Source organism: Nomia melanderi, chromosome 4, assembly GCF_051020985.1.
Source record: "Nomia melanderi isolate GNS246 chromosome 4, iyNomMela1, whole genome shotgun sequence".
Classification (NCBI taxonomy): Eukaryota; Metazoa; Arthropoda; class Insecta; order Hymenoptera; family Halictidae; genus Nomia; species Nomia melanderi.
This window is the reverse complement of record NC_135002.1, coordinates 12,314,305-12,333,683: the sequence shown is the minus strand read 5'-3', so window position 1 is coordinate 12,333,683 and position 19,379 is coordinate 12,314,305. Positions and strand designations below refer to the sequence as shown.

At 35.7% G+C, this 19,379-nt stretch overlaps 1 protein-coding gene across 11 annotated transcripts in view; it reads left to right on the top strand.

The window, feature by feature from the left end:
- The window catches only part of LOC116425485 (CUGBP Elav-like family member 1-A), a 495,366-nt gene that overhangs the window by 196,311 nt on the left and 279,676 nt on the right, over nt 1-19,379 (top strand). The window contains exon 1 of one of the 11 annotated variants that reach the window (XM_076367237.1): nt 414-466. The exons of 9 other annotated variants lie outside the window; for them this stretch is intronic. In XM_076367237.1, the coding sequence (XP_076223352.1) occupies nt 429-466 (38 nt within the window). In that variant the 5' untranslated portion in view covers nt 414-428. Of the gene's footprint in view, nt 1-413; nt 467-17,006; nt 17,444-19,379 lie in introns of those variants that run through there. One more of the 11 variants, XM_076367234.1, reaches the window with a different exon arrangement.

Sequence of the window (19,379 nt, the reverse complement as noted above, 5' to 3'; positions counted from 1 at the left end):
GTGCCACTATTGCTGTCCTTTTTTATTGTTATTACAAAATTGTAATTACAAAATTGTAATAACAATAAAAATGTTCCTGTAATAACAATCCAAATGTTTATAAATTCCTTGTTCTCTATTATTCCTGTATCTTTAACAACAATCAATGAACACAAAAGAATTAATTATAAAATCGAATTTCTCTATTAAAAATAATATATTAATATAAAAATTATTTTTACGGGAGAATTTAATTTACCATTTCATATTCAATCCTCCATGCATTATAAATGCATAAAATGCACGGTCTACCTTCCGGGGTGGCGAACTAGCAATCTACGATAACACTCTTAGTTAGGATTACCGGAAGCGTTTTAATTGCGACGAGACGCGTATACTGATTAAATTCTGTTTCCTTTGTTTCAGGTAAGTAACCCACACCGATCTCGATGCTGCGAGCTTGTAAACTTGGCGAACTATCCGGCAAGTAAGTGCCAAATTCGTGTCTAAAGACGACGCCGGCGTCCCAGATGAAGATCCGGGTATTCACCACGCGTGCGGTTAGGGGAAAGTGTGCTAATAAACTAATCTTTCAGTTTTTGATTTTTAATATCCTAACTGTACTTTTCGAACGTGAGCATTCGTAAAACCGCAATTCGAGAAGAATTAAAGTAATATAGTAAACACTGTACAATGATTCCTTTCAATATTGCATAGCTCGTATTAGTACAGACAGTATTGTTATGTTTCGTAAACTATCCGTTTGAGTATATAATTAAATCAATGAAATTGACTTAAAATGACGATAATTAACCCCTTGATTTACGATTTACTTCTCAACTATGGTCGATACAACTACTTTGCTCTAAATGTTTGCTGTAAAGTATAATTATTGGTAACAGAGAAATAGTATTTAATTCCAATTCAAAAGAGTTCAGTAATACTTATGCTTATTAAATTCTGTTGAAAATCTTCATCGCGTGTCTTACATGTTGTTATAAGGCAAGGGGTTAAGTTACTTTAGTATTTTCATACCTTCCACGTTAGTCAACTAGTTTTATAATTAGGACAAATTGACTATTTATGAAAAGAGTCGGTTAAACGTTGATGAAGTTTTAATAGATTGCCCAATAAACAAGCTTCAGAACCAATTCTACCAATTAATCGAAATATCAATTAGCAAAAAAGTGCTTATTAAATTACCTTTTTGATTTTTAATGTTGTGATTACCGCGGAGAATGTTAAAAACTATAGGTGGCCCTAATGTTTTGATCAAGAATAGTAAGTAGTCAACTATCCTCTGTGCTCTATCGTTTGACAGTTGGCTAGGGCCCCGAGTTTTCCAAATCCGAGTAACGATTCACAGACGCTCGCCGATTCCGTGAAATCCGCGACCAATTGAAAAAGAGGAGACAGCATTAATTTCGAATTTTTTACTTGACGCTCATTGTTCCAAGGGGCGAACGGTTCGCCCTCTCGTCGCGAACATTTTACGGGCTTCACTTTGCACCCAGTATTATATTCACCCGCGCTGGAAAATAGATTTGGTCGTCATTCGACCCTGAATAGAGTAATCCATAAACGATGTCTCTATGTTTCCACGTATATTTTCGATATCAAAATATTAGTTGGTGAAAACTATTATTACCGATAGAATTGAAATGCATTTTGCAAGTATAAAAGGTGGGAATCGTGGTTTAGTAGTCGTGCTTTTTGTTCGGTCGTAAAAATTGGAAAAGTGGTTCAAAGGAAAGTGGTTATTGTTATAAATAAACTACGGGTATTTACGCATTTGTATCGTAATTTGTATTGTAATTTAAAAGTGCACAGAGTGCATATGGTACGAAAAGATTTGTAAAATATCCAAGATATAGTACTTTTGAGAATCTTTTTGTGAAGAAGACTGTTTTCTGTTAAATTTCTATTTTTATTATTATATTCTCAAACATTTGAAGTTTTATAAAGATCTATAGTATAATTATGAATAACAATAATAAAATACATATCGTGATTATAATTATGACAATTATTTTGAATGTATTATAGTATCCGAGCACCAACATTTTTCAAATTTATTCAAATTTCTCATTTGGAGTACTTTAGGTCGTCGACACCAAAAATCATGCTTTCTGATAAAAATAAACAACATAAGAATAATTGAAACATCGTTAGTGTAAATGTGTTGGCAGTATTTTAACTTTTTAATATCTAATTTGATAATTATAAAATAAAAGCGTGGGTAAGGCACCCTCACCCCACAAAATATAGCCTCACTATTACCAACCTCTATTATTTAAGTTTCAATAGACTTCTGTCTACTTCATTGAATTATATCATCGTGTCACTATGCACCAATAAGAGTTCAAATATTCCCACATCCTTTTTACGAATTGCCATGAAATGTTGCAAGTTGTTTCACGTTGAAGCTTCTCAGAGTATTATTCACAACCCTAAAACCAGCGAATTCAGCGACCCTAAGTCTGAATCGTCCGGTACACACGTGTTACGTGCGCGTTACGACTGGCCCGGCTTTAAACCTAGGAGGTATAATCCTTGGAAGGTTGATGGTGAACATAACGGCGTTACCGTATCCTTGCGACGTAAACTGAAACACGTTTTAACCATCCATTAAACTGGCACGTCTTTAACTCGTTGGACGACCGATTTTACGCGCGTTTAGATTTCCGGCTTATCTCCCATGTCGAGGGCTGCGGTTAAGAGCCGATTAGAGCGACAGTTTCCTGCGAATTTCCTGGCCCGAATGTAAAAACTCGTGATCGGATGATCATCGGGCGAAGATTCGCGAAGGGGATTCCAGTCCGTGATGTCCCATCACCATTCTTCATTTTCTTTATCGAGCAGTAGGCTTCGTGGAATCTTTCAGTGTTCTACTGTAAAGTAAGGCTCCCTTTATTCCGAAGTATCATTTAAATTCAAAGAATCATTTCATTTGGAATATACTTCAATTCACTTCTTAAATTTCCATTGATTCTTCAATGATTTGTTGTAGAAATCGGTGCAACGATTTTTTAACATATGTATCATTTATTTTTAAAAAATCATGGGTACTTCAATTTTAGAAATGTTCGCCAGTACTTCACTTATTCTTAGTTTCGTTGCATCTTCGAGGCGGAAATAGAAAATTTCAATTTTGGAGATCATAGAAGAATTTGCAAGAATATTCGTAATTTGGTCATTGATTTTCTCTATTTATTCCTTTAATGCCAGTATCCCTGTACAAAGATCATTCTTTTCTTTGTCACCCAAGTGAGATTAACTAATTTCTTTGGAAGTGGAAGATTTTTCGAAGGAGCAATTTTTACGTTCTATTTCTGTGGTTCCGTCAGATCAATCGGACAAGCTTGCATAGTATGTAAATTACGAAATGCCGGCGACTCGTAAACACGCCCTTGACATTTCGTGTATCGATTCGTTGATTAATCAATTGAATTTCAACTAGCCCTTCGATCGTTCGAATTGCTTTAACGCGCGGTCGGACGTGCTCTTACGACAAACGATTTTTGTCTGTCGCCCGTGTGCGCATATACAGCGTCGGTGAGTTTTATTAAATTCCGATGGTTTGACATGGAATGAGAGAAAAACCTTTGTACCGTTTGCGTCCTGAATGATTGATTCGCAACGGTCATAAAAATAAAATAGGCGAATACCTCTGAAGCTGTAAAGGAATTGCTTTGAACGCAGATGTTAGTGCCAATAAAAAAATGCAGCAAGAAATTTAAATGTAACAGTACTTTCAAATGATAACATAAAACTGCTATATTATCATCTCAAATGAACACGACTTTCATTCTTTAATTTTTAAATTTTATCTTCAAATAAATTCTACGAAACACGTTTTTTTATTCTTTTATGCGGTTTCTATTTCTTTGATTTAAAAAATAAAAATAAACAAAGCCTTGTTAAAACTAATTATAATATGTAGGTACACAACTTATAGATAACGAAGGAGAATATGTTTTAGATTAAAAACAGTTTTGTTTATCTTTATTTTCAAAATCAAAGAAACATAAAAAACCGCATTATTTATGGGGTGATCTAATATTTTCAATTGCTCTTATTTTCACTGCGTCTCTTATCCTCATATTCACAGACAACACAAACGCATAAACATCCGCGTTTCAGTAATTACCCAGAAAACAAGGGTGAAACTGGGAACTCTTCCGTTAAGTTTTTTCAATTGCAAATATAAAAGCCGAGCGTTTAAATGCTCGTTCGCAGCTTCTTATGTCGCAACGGTAATTTCATCGTAACCGCGAACGAGAATAGAATAGGAGAACGGTAGAGCGGAGAGAACGGGGTCAAATCGACGAGAAGCGAGATGGGAAAGGGAGAGGCAAGGTGAGATCCGTAATATGTAAATTCTCGAACGATGCGCCAGTAAAATGGTAATACGGGGTCCCGAATTCCGGCGTTTTGTGTTTCGACAATAATCATCGTCGATCCGTCGGTGTTATTTCGTTCCGGCTGTTCATCGAGACTGTAAAGGTGAAACGGAAACCGACCTCCGAACTTTTTCATTACACCGGGAACTTTTCCCGACTGGAAAGTCCTTGAATTTCAATTTCAATTCCTTTTAATTAAATAGTTAAAAAAGTTTCTTCGACAGGGATTCCTCTTGTCGCGCAACGACGCCGTCAAGATTTAGGGCGGACAGTTTAACGAACGAGAATGTTTCCTAGAGACTTTATCTCGTGGAAGGAAGCGTGGAATACCGTGACGCGTACATAGAGAGAAGTTGCGGCCGTTTTAGTTGAAACATTAACGAAGGAAGCATTTAAAACTTGAGTCTCGGCCGAACTTCTTACGCGTAAACATTAAAACCAACCGGCTAAGTGGCACCCGTTGCCTCCTCTCCAACGAGCAAAAGTGGTTATCCGCGCTTTGAGCGCTAGTTTACTCTTGATTGCGACGTTCCCGGTTCGCGTTTCGTAACGGGGGTACAAACTGGGAAAAAAATATATCGAGTCGGGCTGACTGTTCAACTTCTTTTTTATCTGTCTCCGTTTTGTCGGCTAACTGCGACATATTTCCCGACTCTCCGAGCGCGCTAAGTTTAATTGCTAGTTAAGGGGTCCACGGCAGCACCGGTATTCGTAAATACTGTAATTTGCTCAGTGGATGTGAAATATGCTAAGTATTTGGAAAAGGAACTATTAAAAGACACTTTGAAGATTTTTCGTGTTTTCACTAATTGTATTATGCATGGGAAATTGGTTAATTCCTCGATCCTCCTTTTTTGAGAACAGGAAATATACATAAGCTATAATTGCTTGTGAGAAAGATTTATTGAAATGTTGATATTTTTTTTGCGTTTTGATGGAATGACGATGTAATTTTTCTAAATTATAGTTCGATTAAGTAAGATATATATGAACAAAGGTTTCAAAAAGAATTTCAATTCTTTCTGTTTACGAAATCATTATTTCGTTACGTATATCATTACTGCTTATAATATAGAAATGTTTTAAAATAATCGTCCTTTAATTGAATGACCCACAGTAATTCAATTTTGTTGGGGGTCACCGGTGACCCTCACGGCATTCAACGGGTTAATGTAGGCTACGCGAGGTGAGGTTCGATTTCCAGCGAAAAAATGACGATTTCCAGGCGAGCAGCATAGGCGATTACGCTGGCGCGTGTACAAGCGGGCAACGTATTAGCGAAAGCAGTGATCCGTGGGAAACTCGAAGGGGGTAAACCTTTCGCAGGAATCTAATAGAGTTACCGTCGGGGTCCGAGGATTACTGGAAAATACGTCAGACTGGCTACGGTCGACGCTGCATTGCGGTGTACTCCACCACACACGTGGGCATCTATGATCCGCGCGTGTACGAACGATGCAACGCCGGATACGTGAGGGTGGTTCGTTCGTCGGTGAGGGTTTTATCGGCGGATTAGCATTGCTTTACATAGTTTCGAACGGGTTTGCATAGGTTTCAGACCGCCGTCTGCCACATGCCGCAGAACCGAGTGGAAGCTCGACGAATCCGCAAACCGATTTTCAGTCGTTCTAACCGGAATCTTCTAATCTGCCGTCGAAAGCTTCGACCTACGGAGACCCACACCCTGTTACGCGATGCTTAATATTGTGGATTCTTCCTCAGTCCGAAGATCTTTGACTGCAAACTCGATCAAGAGTTTCTACCTTGGGTGCTCCAGTTCATTTGCCTCGATGCTTTTCTAGTGGTTTTATATGAGTGAAGTTCTAAGCAGAGTTAACCTTTAACTTAAATGTTGTAACATGAGATGTTTACTCATTCTAATACTTTTTGTGTGTTTATCGTATTTGTCTATATTAATATTAGGTTTAGGAAAACACGTCAATTTGATGCATATTTAACGTGATAAATAGTATTTGGTAATTGTTTAGGTTGACTTTGATTGCGATTATATGAATACGTATTTTAATTATCTATTTTTAAATCTTTAATTTTTCATTTAAATGTAGGCATATCAATATTTCTAAGAACAATAGAATATATTGTACAATAAATGTTCGTAAATTTAGTGTTAATGTTCAAGAAGTATTTTAAGTTTGCACACAATATATAGATAATAAACAGAAATAAATTAACTGCAAAGAATTGAAGTAGCATTTGACATGTTAAATGAGAATGTAATAAAAATAACAACGATGGTAATAATAAATTGATTTTTCGCTGCAATATTAGACGCGGTATTAAACTTGATAAGTAAAAGTGATGAGGGTTCACATGTTCAGTACTGCACTAAATTCAATTGATTTTACATTTTTGTCAAGTGGATCTTCAAGATGATGCATATTACAGTACATATTAGATATTTTTAAAACGTGTATTATGATTTTCGTATGGCTACAAAAATATTTATTATGTTTATCCCTATAAGCATTCAATTCGTTTATAGTGATAAATCTATCTTTATATCATTTTTTCTTTTAGACTACCTCTTTACCTGTCAAAATTAGGTTCACAACTTGTAAACAATTACGTTTATAAGCAAACTGCATTTACATTTTTGTAAAGAGTGAAAATACAGAATACATTTACGTTTTCGCTGGGTAAAAATATAAAACACAATGAAAGGGTAAGAATAATCTTCAAAGAGAGCAGTAAAAGTACATTATCACAGTCATCTTGATATTTATGCGTGACCATATATTTTTGACTTCGTAATGTTGTAGTTGACGTTAAAATAAATTTGAGCCTTTAAATAACATAAAAATAATATTTAATATGTTAAAGCGACCAACCAGATTTTAAATTTTAGAATTTTAAATGTCAAAAAGTCACAATACATCTCTAGCCAAGCGTAAAACCGACCGAAACGAACCATTTCTGACACCGCGCTACAATTAAAGTGTTGACTCGGAAGATCTCACGAAACTTCACCGGCATCGCATCGGTCGCGAAAAAGCATTAAACACGCGGCTCCCTTGTTTTCCCTCTAATTGAAAGAGAACGAATCTTCCGTAGTATTAATCTCCACGCTGATGAAAGTACAATTTACACCGGGGGCGGGTATAAATCTTCTTTTTCATTATGGGTGTAGGCCCTCGGCCGCGGACAAAGGTGAGCTGGCCTTAAAATATAGCGCCCGGTCGGCTTCAATGTGTAATGATTCCGGGAGCAATAAATATGGAGTACAATGGATAGTAATTAGAGTGTATTTTAATAGAGGAACAATTAAGAAAGTAGGTCGCGCACGGAGGCTTTCCGCGTTTAGGTAAGAAGAGGTCGGGCTGAGCGATTTACGCTTCGTTCGGGGTGGATGGAGATTGTGGGAAAGGGTTGGGAGGGGGGCAACATGCAAGAATTTTACACGGTGCCTTTTATTACGTATCTGCATCGGTATAATGGCTGGTCCTTTAATTAGATGCGCTGGCGCGATGCTTTTGTCCTCGAAAAAAGGGACGGGCGGAAGCGGAGAGGATGGGAAAGGATAATTCCCTTTTCCATGTAACCGAGACTTGGTCAATGAACCGACCAATCCACCTTGAAGTAAGGAACGCCCTACTTTGTCGAGTCATCGAAATTACGCTTGAGTCGATTACTGACTTTGTAATGGAACAGTTTGCCAAAGAATGCGTTTAAAATCGATTATTCGCGAGTACACGGCTTTTACTAATTAAATTTGGGTAGCTCTTTATTCGAAATGAGAATAATGGATAAATACGATGAATTACTAATTGAGTGGAGGAAGGGGTGAATGGTTGAAAGGTAGTGAAGATTAGTGAATCGATTTGGAGTATTTTATTTATTGAATGAACTTTTGCGTGTAATATGAACGGACGGGTGTATAATGGTATTGGTGTAATGTAAACTTTGAACAGAGCAACTGAGTACAGTAACAATTTTGTTTGAATGATCATTTCAATAGAATTTTCCTTTTACAACGCTCAAGTTTGTTTATAGATTGGGATACTTGGTTTTTTGAGGTGTGCAATTGAGTTTAATTCCTAATGAAGATTTTTTATTAAGTTCTTCAACTCTTACCTTAGATGATAATAGTAACAACACACTCAATACTTTCTTATAATCACTTAAAATAGTGTCAAAGTAACAATTAATAGAAAATTATAAAATGACATAAAATCATTTAACTACAACAGACTTACAAAACAATTCGCTTAATATTTCTTTAAACCATCCCGATATTATTTACGTACACGCGTATACTGTTAACGTTCCAACACAGTTAAAAACCCAAATTCATCTCCCAAACTTGTGAACGACAATGAAACTGCTGCGATTCCTCATTATCAAAGTTGGACAAAGTCCAAGCACGCTATAAGTAATCGAAGGAATTAGCACGAGAACGAACGGAGAATATTATTCAAGACGAAACGAAAGAAAAAAGGAAGAACGGAAAGAGGAAAAAGTAACGAGAAAATGAAAACATCTCAACGGAGCCGTCCACCGTTTCTCCGTAGGATTCGTCGATACCGTCGCGAAATAAATTTAGTCAGAAAGGATTGGAAGTTTAATTGCATGCAACTTGACCCTGTCCCGGCCGCGCCCACCCCCGCAGTCTACAGCCTTTTCTCTTTTGCTTATCCCGCGCGTTGGGGTCGAATCAACTGAACGGTTAGCGCCGTTGCGTTGGTCTGAATCGATAGGGTCGCCTAAGGAGCGCGAAAGAAAGTGGAAGACGGCATAGATGGAAATAAAGGATTCGATGGGGTCCTCGAGCGGATTCGACGGGGTTAGAGGTGGACAATAGAGCCAGTACGTAATCAGAATGAAACCAGAATTATGCAGATTCCGGATATCCGATGTAAAAACCGGGGATAGCCGTGTATTCTTCACGAAGCCGACCCCTTAGCCAATAGGCATCCGGGATTTCCCGAATTGAATGTAAACTACCTTTAGCTCGTGCTCACGGAACTGCGATCTATCGTTAAGCTTTTGCAAATAAGATCCTTCTCTCCCTTGGTTTTTTTTTAGTGACCCCTCCTCTTCTGGTTCTTCCGCCTTTTTCTTCGTTCTGTTTGTCGCGAAGGTGCCACGCGAAATCCTCGAAGAAAAAGGGGGACGTTGGAGAAAGGGGAATGAAATATGCAGTACGGCTGTTCGGAATGGTCCCGGGAATTCTTGGACCTCTTAGCCGACAGGTTTGTTTCGTTGTAAATTAGTATCAGTTTTACGGCGTTTCTTTAAGTTTTATTGTCGCGCGTTGCTTCGTTGTCGATGCACGATGACAATGTTATCGTATTTCACAGGTGCGCTACGTTTATTGGAGTTTTACGTTCGCGTGTTATTCTCTTGTTAGTGTATGATCGGAATACTGTAACTTCGTAATTGTCGTTTGGACTATGGGTATGTTCTTTGAGTCTGGGTTATTACCACTAAAACTACTAGACAGGTCAACACGATCTAATCCCGATACGTTCTTTTTGCAGTTATTAAAACGATAATAGATGTTACTCTGAGAAATTATTAAAGAAACTGCTTTAGCAATGCGCAAATTGAATTGTAAATCAATTAAAGTTTCAATAAATGCACTTTTAGAGTTTCTATAGACAAATTTCAGAATGTCAATTTAACTGCTCGGTTGGTTTAGTGCTAATAATGTCAGCAATTAGATTCGAAGGTTTCTGTTTGTATGAAGTATTTATCTTTAATAATAAATTAAGATGTCCTTTTTCCACGGGAAATTTTGCAAGTGAAATATCTTCACACGAAGTGTAATATTAATCATAAAAGACAGCCAAATTTTTATTTCAGTTAGTTTTCTTATCTGATTACTATTCATTAGAAATAAAATGGTAAATAGAGTCTATATAGATACTCTGCGTAAAAAGATATTTTATCTCTTTAGCCGTTTAACCTCAACTTTCTTGGGTCTTTCTCAAATAAATCCTTCCTTTATCGACCTCATCCTTGCAAGATCGTTGCCTTTCCTTGGGTAGATCGATCAGGGACAGTATCCTCGCCTGAAGCGTCTGACCTGTGTTGCAACTACACGCTGCAGCATCTGCAAGGCATCCGCGACTCTCGGTGATACTGATGAACGACACTGTGGTTGGATAAGGTTACCGTCCCCCAAAGTTTCACTATCCCTGTTTTCGCCAAGACTTAGGACATTGTCGTTGTAAACCAACTTCATGGTTGCATTGAGGTTTTTGTGGACACTAGGTACCCTTTCATTCTACGTAATTGCATTTTTAATTTTTCATTTCTTTTATCTTTGAAAACACGTCCAGAGTTCAGTATCACTATTAAATCATTACAACGTTTTCTAATTGGAAAATGTCATGATAATGAACACTTGAACTTAATGTTAAACAAGCCTTTCAATTCTAGCCACTTAGAATATTTTTCGGAAGAAATATAGTTATCTAAGAAATAAGAAATGATTAAATAAAATAGTGGTGACTACGTTGCGGATCTTTATGGAAATTCAAAAACAACATAATTAGAAAAATATAATTTCGATAGAAAATACTTCTCCCCAAAGAATATTACAGAAAGTACTACGCTTTGGATATTTTATATATTTTCCGTACCGTGTGCATTTTTGCAATTTTGCACTTTCAAATTCTCCATAAATGCTTAAAAATCTGCCAGTCTTGATAATTATATCGATGTTTACAACAAAATGTAAGTACTAATATTCTGTATTGAAATTTAAAGGAATATACGAACAAAATTACTTGCTGTTCGTTTTGATACACTGTCGCTTTGAGTTTGTCGGAGAATAGCTGTGTACAGATGCAATTTGGCTTATAAGGAAATTAATGAATCTCTTTTAAATGCATGTTCGTTGTAGAATGCGGCCTGATACGACCATTCGTTAATGTCCCAACATTGTGGCGAGCCTCGAATAGAATATCGTGGCGTTAGGCGGTAATTCTATTTACTTAATGCACGAAATGACGCGTGGTTTAAGCGAGCGCGTCCGTATAATTGTCGATGATACAGATTGATAAGGCATAATTGGTGGATAATGAAATGCAGAACTGTTTTTCACCGCCACGCCAAATAATGCGCCATTAAGTGGATTTTATATCGACGGGAAACGGTATAAACTAAGGCTACCGATACGATTAATTACAACGGAGTTTTGATACACACGTTGTCTGTAATTTTCGTACTTCATTTCTGTCATCTTCAAAGTCCTTTCAAACATGACAAGTAGATTGCAAATGATATGCAATCAATACACTACCCTCGTAATAAGGAGTGATGAATATTTTGTTTTGTTACCAATTCAATACATTTACCGTCAACATTTGATTTGTTTCACGAGTAAATATATTTCATTGAGAATTAAAATTATTTACACATTTTTCGGAATGAATGTTACTTTTCGATAAAGTACGTGTTGCAATATTGATTGCGTGGTAAAATGTATATAACAGTTCTTGTTTATTTGATATGACTGTTTTAATTAATCATTTTACTTTGTTCAACGTTATTTATTCATAAATATTATTTTTTAATCAAATAAAGTGGTTGCAAAACACAGCTAACCAAATAAAATACGACGAAATACATCGAATATTTAACAGTTAATAAGCTTTAAAGTTCTTTGGTAATAATTTAGCTCCAAATCTTATTTAACTGTCAGTCGTTTAATCTATGAATGATATTTATGATTTTATTTTACCACATACTTTTCACTTGTTATTTACGTTACAAATTAACCAGTTAACTGCGTTCGACGGGCATACACGTTATCTTAAAACGCAAAATGGTACTAATTTTTTCAACGATTAATTGTTTATTTTTTCAGATAAATGCGCAATTCTTCTTCGTTTCGCTTTAATTTTTTATTCGAATGTATCATAGATGCAATTGCTCTGCGTTCGACGAGTATACACTTTATTACTTGATTTTATCGCGCGCGCTACGAGAGAGCTTTTCAACCTAAATTCCACAGTTAGCTGATTAATACAGTAAATGCAATTATTAACAAAAGTAAATCACCATGGAAATTTCTCAAGAACGTTAATTTCCTCACGATTTCAGTCGTTACAACGCAATCCATTAAGATAGCAGCCATTAGTTCGATCGAAATGAAACGTTATTAAAAGTCTCAATCTAGCGGCAGCAACAGCAACAGCGTTAATCACCGAAATGCAACGGTGCCCGTTAGTTATTGCTTTCGCGGAGAATTTGGAAACGCAACCCCTCAGCTCTGGCAGCCCGTGGCGAATAATACGATCGTTCTATTCTCGTGCCCGCGACTTGATCGATGATCACTGATGACAAGCAGTTTCATGCGCGCCGCGTTTACATACCTGACAAATTAATTGGTAAACGCCGAGTGCACGGGTTACTCGTATTTGCGCAACCGAAACGCCACATTCCGCGTGTTGTGTTCATTATTACTTGTACCCATCGTTTCCTACCGGGACCGTCGTGCAAGAGAATCGTGCACGAATTCGGAATTATTAGGATAGCCGTGAGTAACATGTTCTGACCACAATGAATCCAAATATCAGTATTAACACATTACATACTGGTAACGTGGAAGTACGTTTTTGCGCGCCGTCGACTAGTGGTAAATCAAGTTTTGGATTCAGTTTATTTCATGTTCACCTACTGCAGTTGAAAGTGTTTCACTGGAAACATTCATTGTTTTCTAATGAAATATAGGTCGTATTTTTTGGAATTAATCTAACTTCTTGCCTTATAATGACGTGTTAGACTCGCGAGGAAGATTTTCAATCTGATTTAACAAACATAAATATTACTCGATTCATCCGAAGTCAAAGTAAATATTATTCTTCTGTAATCGATTATTATACTTAAAAGCAAACATATACATAGAAAATGCCTAGAATTTTTCTTCTTTTCCAATAAATGATTAATGACAAAGTAATCGTTGAGAAAGAGTTGAGCTGAGAAATAAATCATAGGGCAAATGGTTAAAGAGCAAGCATAAATAAATTATGGAATAAAACTATTCTATTTCAATTTTTCATATATTGTTAAATTATAGAAAGGTTAATTTTGTTAATTATTAATTATAATTTTGATATATCAAATCAAGCGACTGAGAGTTGCTTCTCAAATGCAAAAGGTTAAAAATAAAAAATATAAAGAGATATAAATAAAACATTCAAGAAATACATTTTATTAATTATATCTCGGGTTTGTTACTTGTGAAAAAGATTTGTATTGCCTGACACAAAAATGGAGAATTAAAATTTAATTAAACCGTGGATTGGGAAGCAATATTAACGAATACAATATTCGTTGCTATATAAAAACTTCTGATGAATAAATTCCTGAAAAATATTTAATACTGCGAGTTTTTGCATTAGTATTTCCAAGTGAATTTATCATAAACACGAATCATTATTTTCAATATTCGTTGAAACAGCATTAATCCATTGTTGTAACAGAGTTTCCACTCGTTAATAAAAGATATAAATATCTATGAACATTCCAGCGTACTTTCATTTATCGTTAATATAGCTGCCAAAGAAATTAATTAATCTACGTATGTTTGGTGTAATTAATTTTTTGTTCATTTATTTTAGTGGGAATGTCAAGTATTTTCAATTGGTTTCTACGTATTATTTCGAACGATATTAATGAGTTACAGCCAGGCTTCATTTGAAGACATTTCCACGTGACTTCTTAAATTGTTAAAGAAAGAATATACGCGAAATTCGCCGAGGAAGAAGAGAGAACGATACTTTTAGCCGCTCTTACGTTGGACTAACTTAGACACATTTCTGTTCCTCTTTCTGACAGTTCGCAACTGCGGGTTTCAACTTTCTGTCGTCTGGATACAAATATAATTTTACTTTTGCCTTCTATTTCACTTGGCGGAGGCGAGAAGGATGCCAAAACCTGACAAAAGAATACAGGAACGTGAACAGTAATACAATTTGCGTCGAGGGATACGAAAAACCGTATTTGATGAAATTCCAAATTCGATTTTTTCGGGAACGAAATTTCACATTTTAGATAGTGTAAAACAGATATTTTTAAATTATTCTATTGAAAAATATAATTGTAGCAGTATTAGGACCGAATAAAATAGCTCAAATTTAGTTTCTATGTACACACAAATTGTACATTATTCACACTTATGTTAAAACATATAAATCTTAAGAATTCTGTACACAATTGATTATGACACATAACTAGTTTACATTATCTGATAAATATTAAAATTATTGTTTATATGTAAACATTCATACAAATTAAATATTCTTCAACAAATTAAAAGTAATGTTTACAGTTAGGTTACAAAAATCTAAAACTTGTATAATTTCTTTGAATGAAATAAGTAGTAACAGATCAAAAACCGAGTAATTAAAATGAAATATACAAATGATGTTCTAATAATACTTGATTACAAATAAAGAAAAATTAAAATTTGTTTATGTAGTCATGACTCTTACACCTTCTTTACTACTATATTATCTTAATGGGAAATATTTATCCTATCACGAAGCAGAAACATTAACAAAAACGTACTCCAACATGAAAAATTCCACTACACCGTATTCGGAACATAGGAACGTCGCTACCGGTTTTATGTTTCGAAAAATTGGCTGAAAACATGCCAAGACGTTGCCAAGCTATAATCGCTAATGGAGGAGATAGTATCCATTATTGGGTAAAAGCGTATTAGTTTTTTCGAAGTACTGTTGATCTGTACAAAGCTTTCTGCAAAAAGACTTTATCTCTATGTTCTTTGTTTTATTCATTTATTTCTCATTTTTTCTACATTCTTATATTATTCTCATTTATTTCTGTATTCTGTTAAAAACGCACCTATTGTTAGGAAACACTCTGAACAATAGAACGTTTAGGAATGTTAAGAATAATAAACTATTCGGTCAAGAAAGATTTTACAACATTTCTTCTATTAACGTTCTTCCATTTAACGAAAATTCCACTTATATTTTACACAATCGTCCATTTCAAAGTGCTTCCGATCCGTATAAGGTAAATTCTTTTTACAAAAAGAATTCATTTGCATTGAGAACGTACCTTTTGTTAGGGGATACTGAAGAATAGAACGTTAAGAATGTTAAGAATGTTGAAGTATTCGAGTAAAAGAGATTCTAAAGCGTGTCTTTTTATTAACCTTGTTCCATTTAACGAAAGTCCCGCTTGTATTTTACACAGCCGGCCGGCACGCAGTTTCGGTTTACCTATTACTAGCGTTACGCGAGAGGTACCGGCTTGTTAGTGTTTAATTATTTCGACGAAAAAAATAAGCGGTCCCGAAGAACGTACGAATTTCCGGTTCGTTTCTTCGTTTTTGCCCTCGGCGGAGGGCGAAAATTTTAATATGCAGTCGGACAACGGACACGGGGAATGAATTTAATACTTCATTTATTTTAGAGGAGCCGTGGACGCCGGTAACATTACTGCGCGCAGTCACTCTCATCCGTCCGTCCCTGCAGCTTTTACAAGCTTTAAAAAACTTTTAACATTTCCGAGTATTCGAGAGGGAAAAAGGCGGGAGTGGGAGGGCGGAAACACTATTACCCTAACGAATGGCACAATTGTTAACGATCGCTTTACCTTCGCCGCCGTATTCCTCTAATTACGCCACAATGTCGCTGTTCCGGCGGGTCTGTCACTCTTCTTCATTTTTTCATTCGCGGCGAGTAAAGATTTATCGAGGGAAAATGTTGAATAAATATGTAGGATTTTATTTTGTGGGGATTTCGAATGTATTTTGTTGCTTGAAATTCGGTGTGCAATTTATTTTCCGGATTAATTAAGAGCTTTCCTGTATTTACCGTGGCTTTATTTGAAATATTGTATACCAGTGGAAAATTGTTTGCATTTTATTCAGATCAGAGATTGAATTCTATTTGGACATTCCGAGTGGAAAAGAAGTGTTTCGTCGGAGGGTCGAGATTTCTATTGCAGTAGTACGAAAATAGGTGAACAATTGTTTCCAGCTATATTGCAATGTTAAATAATAAATGCAAAGGTATTGTAGATTTATTGAATATTATAAATCTAAAGGTTGATCTTAAGATCTGTAATACCTGCGTGAAAGAATAAAAAGTAAATACCTGCACAAGTAAAACTCATCCTTGCAAATCAACGCACGAACATAAAACTCTGCGTAAAAGTATAACATACAATTAGAAATCTAACAAAATTAAATTTTTTCGTCAAAAGTACAATCAATTTCAAACTAACTACAGCACAAAACTAGGAAAACTAGGAACATCGAATAATAAATTCCCAGTAATATTATAATCCCAGAAATCTCGCGAAATTCCCGGTCCATGAAGTTCTTGCAATTCCCTAGCGTGTTGTTATTGCTTAAATAATTTCGATAATTTCTTTAAAGAAGTCGTTTATACAGTTCTCTGTACAGAAGTCTAAGCGAGCAGAATGGATCGACTGTTTCGGTAAAAACACGAAAAATACACGTTTCGCGTTAATCAAGAAAGTATATCGAGGTCCGGACTTTTTGCTCACATTCCGCCCGGTCCCTTGTTTACATGCTGGTACTTTCGAGAAGGACGCGATTATTATGTTTCGGTTAATGTCAATGGATAACCAAGGACGTGCTTGTTTCTCTTAGGCGGACACGTGTCTCGCATCAGTATCGTTTCGAGCGTCGGGCAACCTCAGCCGTGAGTTTAGAATTCAGGTGACTCCAGGTCTCCTTAATTTCCACCTGGGAACGAAGTATCCTCTGTTTTAGCGTTCCATTCGTGTCGCCTGCTCGTCTGAATTCGACAGTTCCTCGGTTTTATTCGCTCGGCGAGCCACTCGTTTCGCGACTTGCTTAGCGAGCTCTCGTTTCCTGGTCCCTCCCGACAGCCAAGCTTTCGTTTTCGCGGCGAGCTTCCCCCGAAGCGATCCCCATTTTCGTGTGATTCCGCGCGCGAGTGTTTGTGTGAAACAACGGCCAGATCGTGCATGATGCAGCAGCAGAAATTGTTACTCGACTATAAGTTGTTCAACAGTCCCGTGCTTCAGCTCGATAAGAATAACAACAATGTGCAACAGGCGGACTGGTGAGTAGAGTGAAAAAGAATGTCTGTTGATACTTATCGTCGCATTCCTCCTGTTTCGTGGATTAGTCACGTGTGAATGTAGACGGAATAGTATAAGAGATAATATTTATTGACACATTGTTGACCGGTCATGAGTTAACTCGTGCTTTTCATGCTCAGTTACCGCTTGATTCGACATGGCAGAATTATAAACTTTTGTATATAATATTATAATTTATTCAATGGATTAAATTGTGAAAAATTTAAATAAAATAGCTGTGTTTCTTACTTTAAGCACATTTTCTCATTAGTCAGCTTCAAGGAATCTCGTCTATATCTCATAGGAAAATGTTGCATATTTTTAATAAAAAAACTTTCGAGTGTAAAAGGTTAGCCCTTCACCGGTTATATATTTCTACCAATGTGGTTGGTAACATGGACCTTTTATGGTTAAGTTTCATTGTTGCGTGTTCTGTAAAAATCTAAAAAAATTGTAAGGTACTTATTAGAGTTATTCAATTATAATTTAATTTAGCATTAACACTTCAGCCAAATAGAAATTAAAAATCGTGGTAAAGTTATGAAGAAACGAGATTTTCATGGTCCATATTGCTGATGAAAACTCAATTTATTAAATGACAGAATCCTTAATTGTAAATGTTTACATAAGTGTAATTAATTTTGTGACAGACTTGCAACATTACTGAACATTGTAAAATGAACTCTCTCTTTTCATAATTAGTTTGTTTGGTTGACAAGAGAAGCAGAGATTGTAATGTAACTCTTAAAAACAATATTTATTTGTATTAAAATTTGCTGCTGTTAGTTACGACGATCGAAAATCGCACAAACTTATTAATGCTCCGTGCTGTTAATTCCCAGGATTTATTCCTTTTTACTTCAGGATTAACCTTCTACAGTATTTATTATACAGCATTTACGAATGAAAATAATAACACGTGATAATAATAACTAGACTGTAAATATTTATGCAAACACAAGTATTTGTACATTAATTTTTATCGTGACTAATTTAACAAAATTTAATTTTCTTAATTAGTGGTTTTATCAAGTTAACCCCTTGCTTATCAGTTAACCGGGCAAAATCCGGGCCATAATTATGGCGACCGATATCTCACTTGTGTTGTCACTTCGAGTCAGACTCGTGATATTTATGTTTCGTCCAGAATTTTTATCACGAGTCAAACTCGTTAAAGTACGGCAAGGGGTTAATATTCAGATTAATAGTTCACTATATTCGGATATATATTCTTAATATTATTAATTTGATTTAAACATAAAGACTTATATAATTTTCATCCACGTAAGCATTGTATTAAATTCTTTAAATTATAACGACATCTTGCTGTTAATTTACTGCGAAATAAGCTAGCTCTTAACACACTAGAATAAACAATTATAAAAGTTTACTATAAGACGCATAGTGAGATAAATGCATTGTAGATAATGAGGCCGATTTATGATTTCGACGAACTTCCTCCTCAGCTCGACTCGATTTGAGAATCGATTATACGACCGTCTTTCCCGCTCAGCTTTTTTTCTCTGTACTCAGCTCTTTTTAATTGGTTGCCCCTCAAAGCAGTGTCTTTGCGGCCAATTAGTGCCTCGTATAAAGTGTCTCGGTCTTCTATCGCGATTAACGATTTTTCTGTTTCAAATATGCCTCGATAATTTCCAAGTCACAATCGGAATCTTAAACGATGTTGGTTAATTATCAATTAAAGCTGTCAATTGATAGATTGGAAGTAACTAAAAGCTTAACCTTTTAAAATTCGAATTTTATTTTTTATCAAAAGATTCAATTTAAACTGCTACGAAAATTTGTTTATATAATTTAGACTTTTTGTTTAATACTTTTATAACGAATCTGACTCGATGTTATAAAAACAAGTCTGAAATGAAGATTAACATAATTTATTTAAATTTTCGATACTTA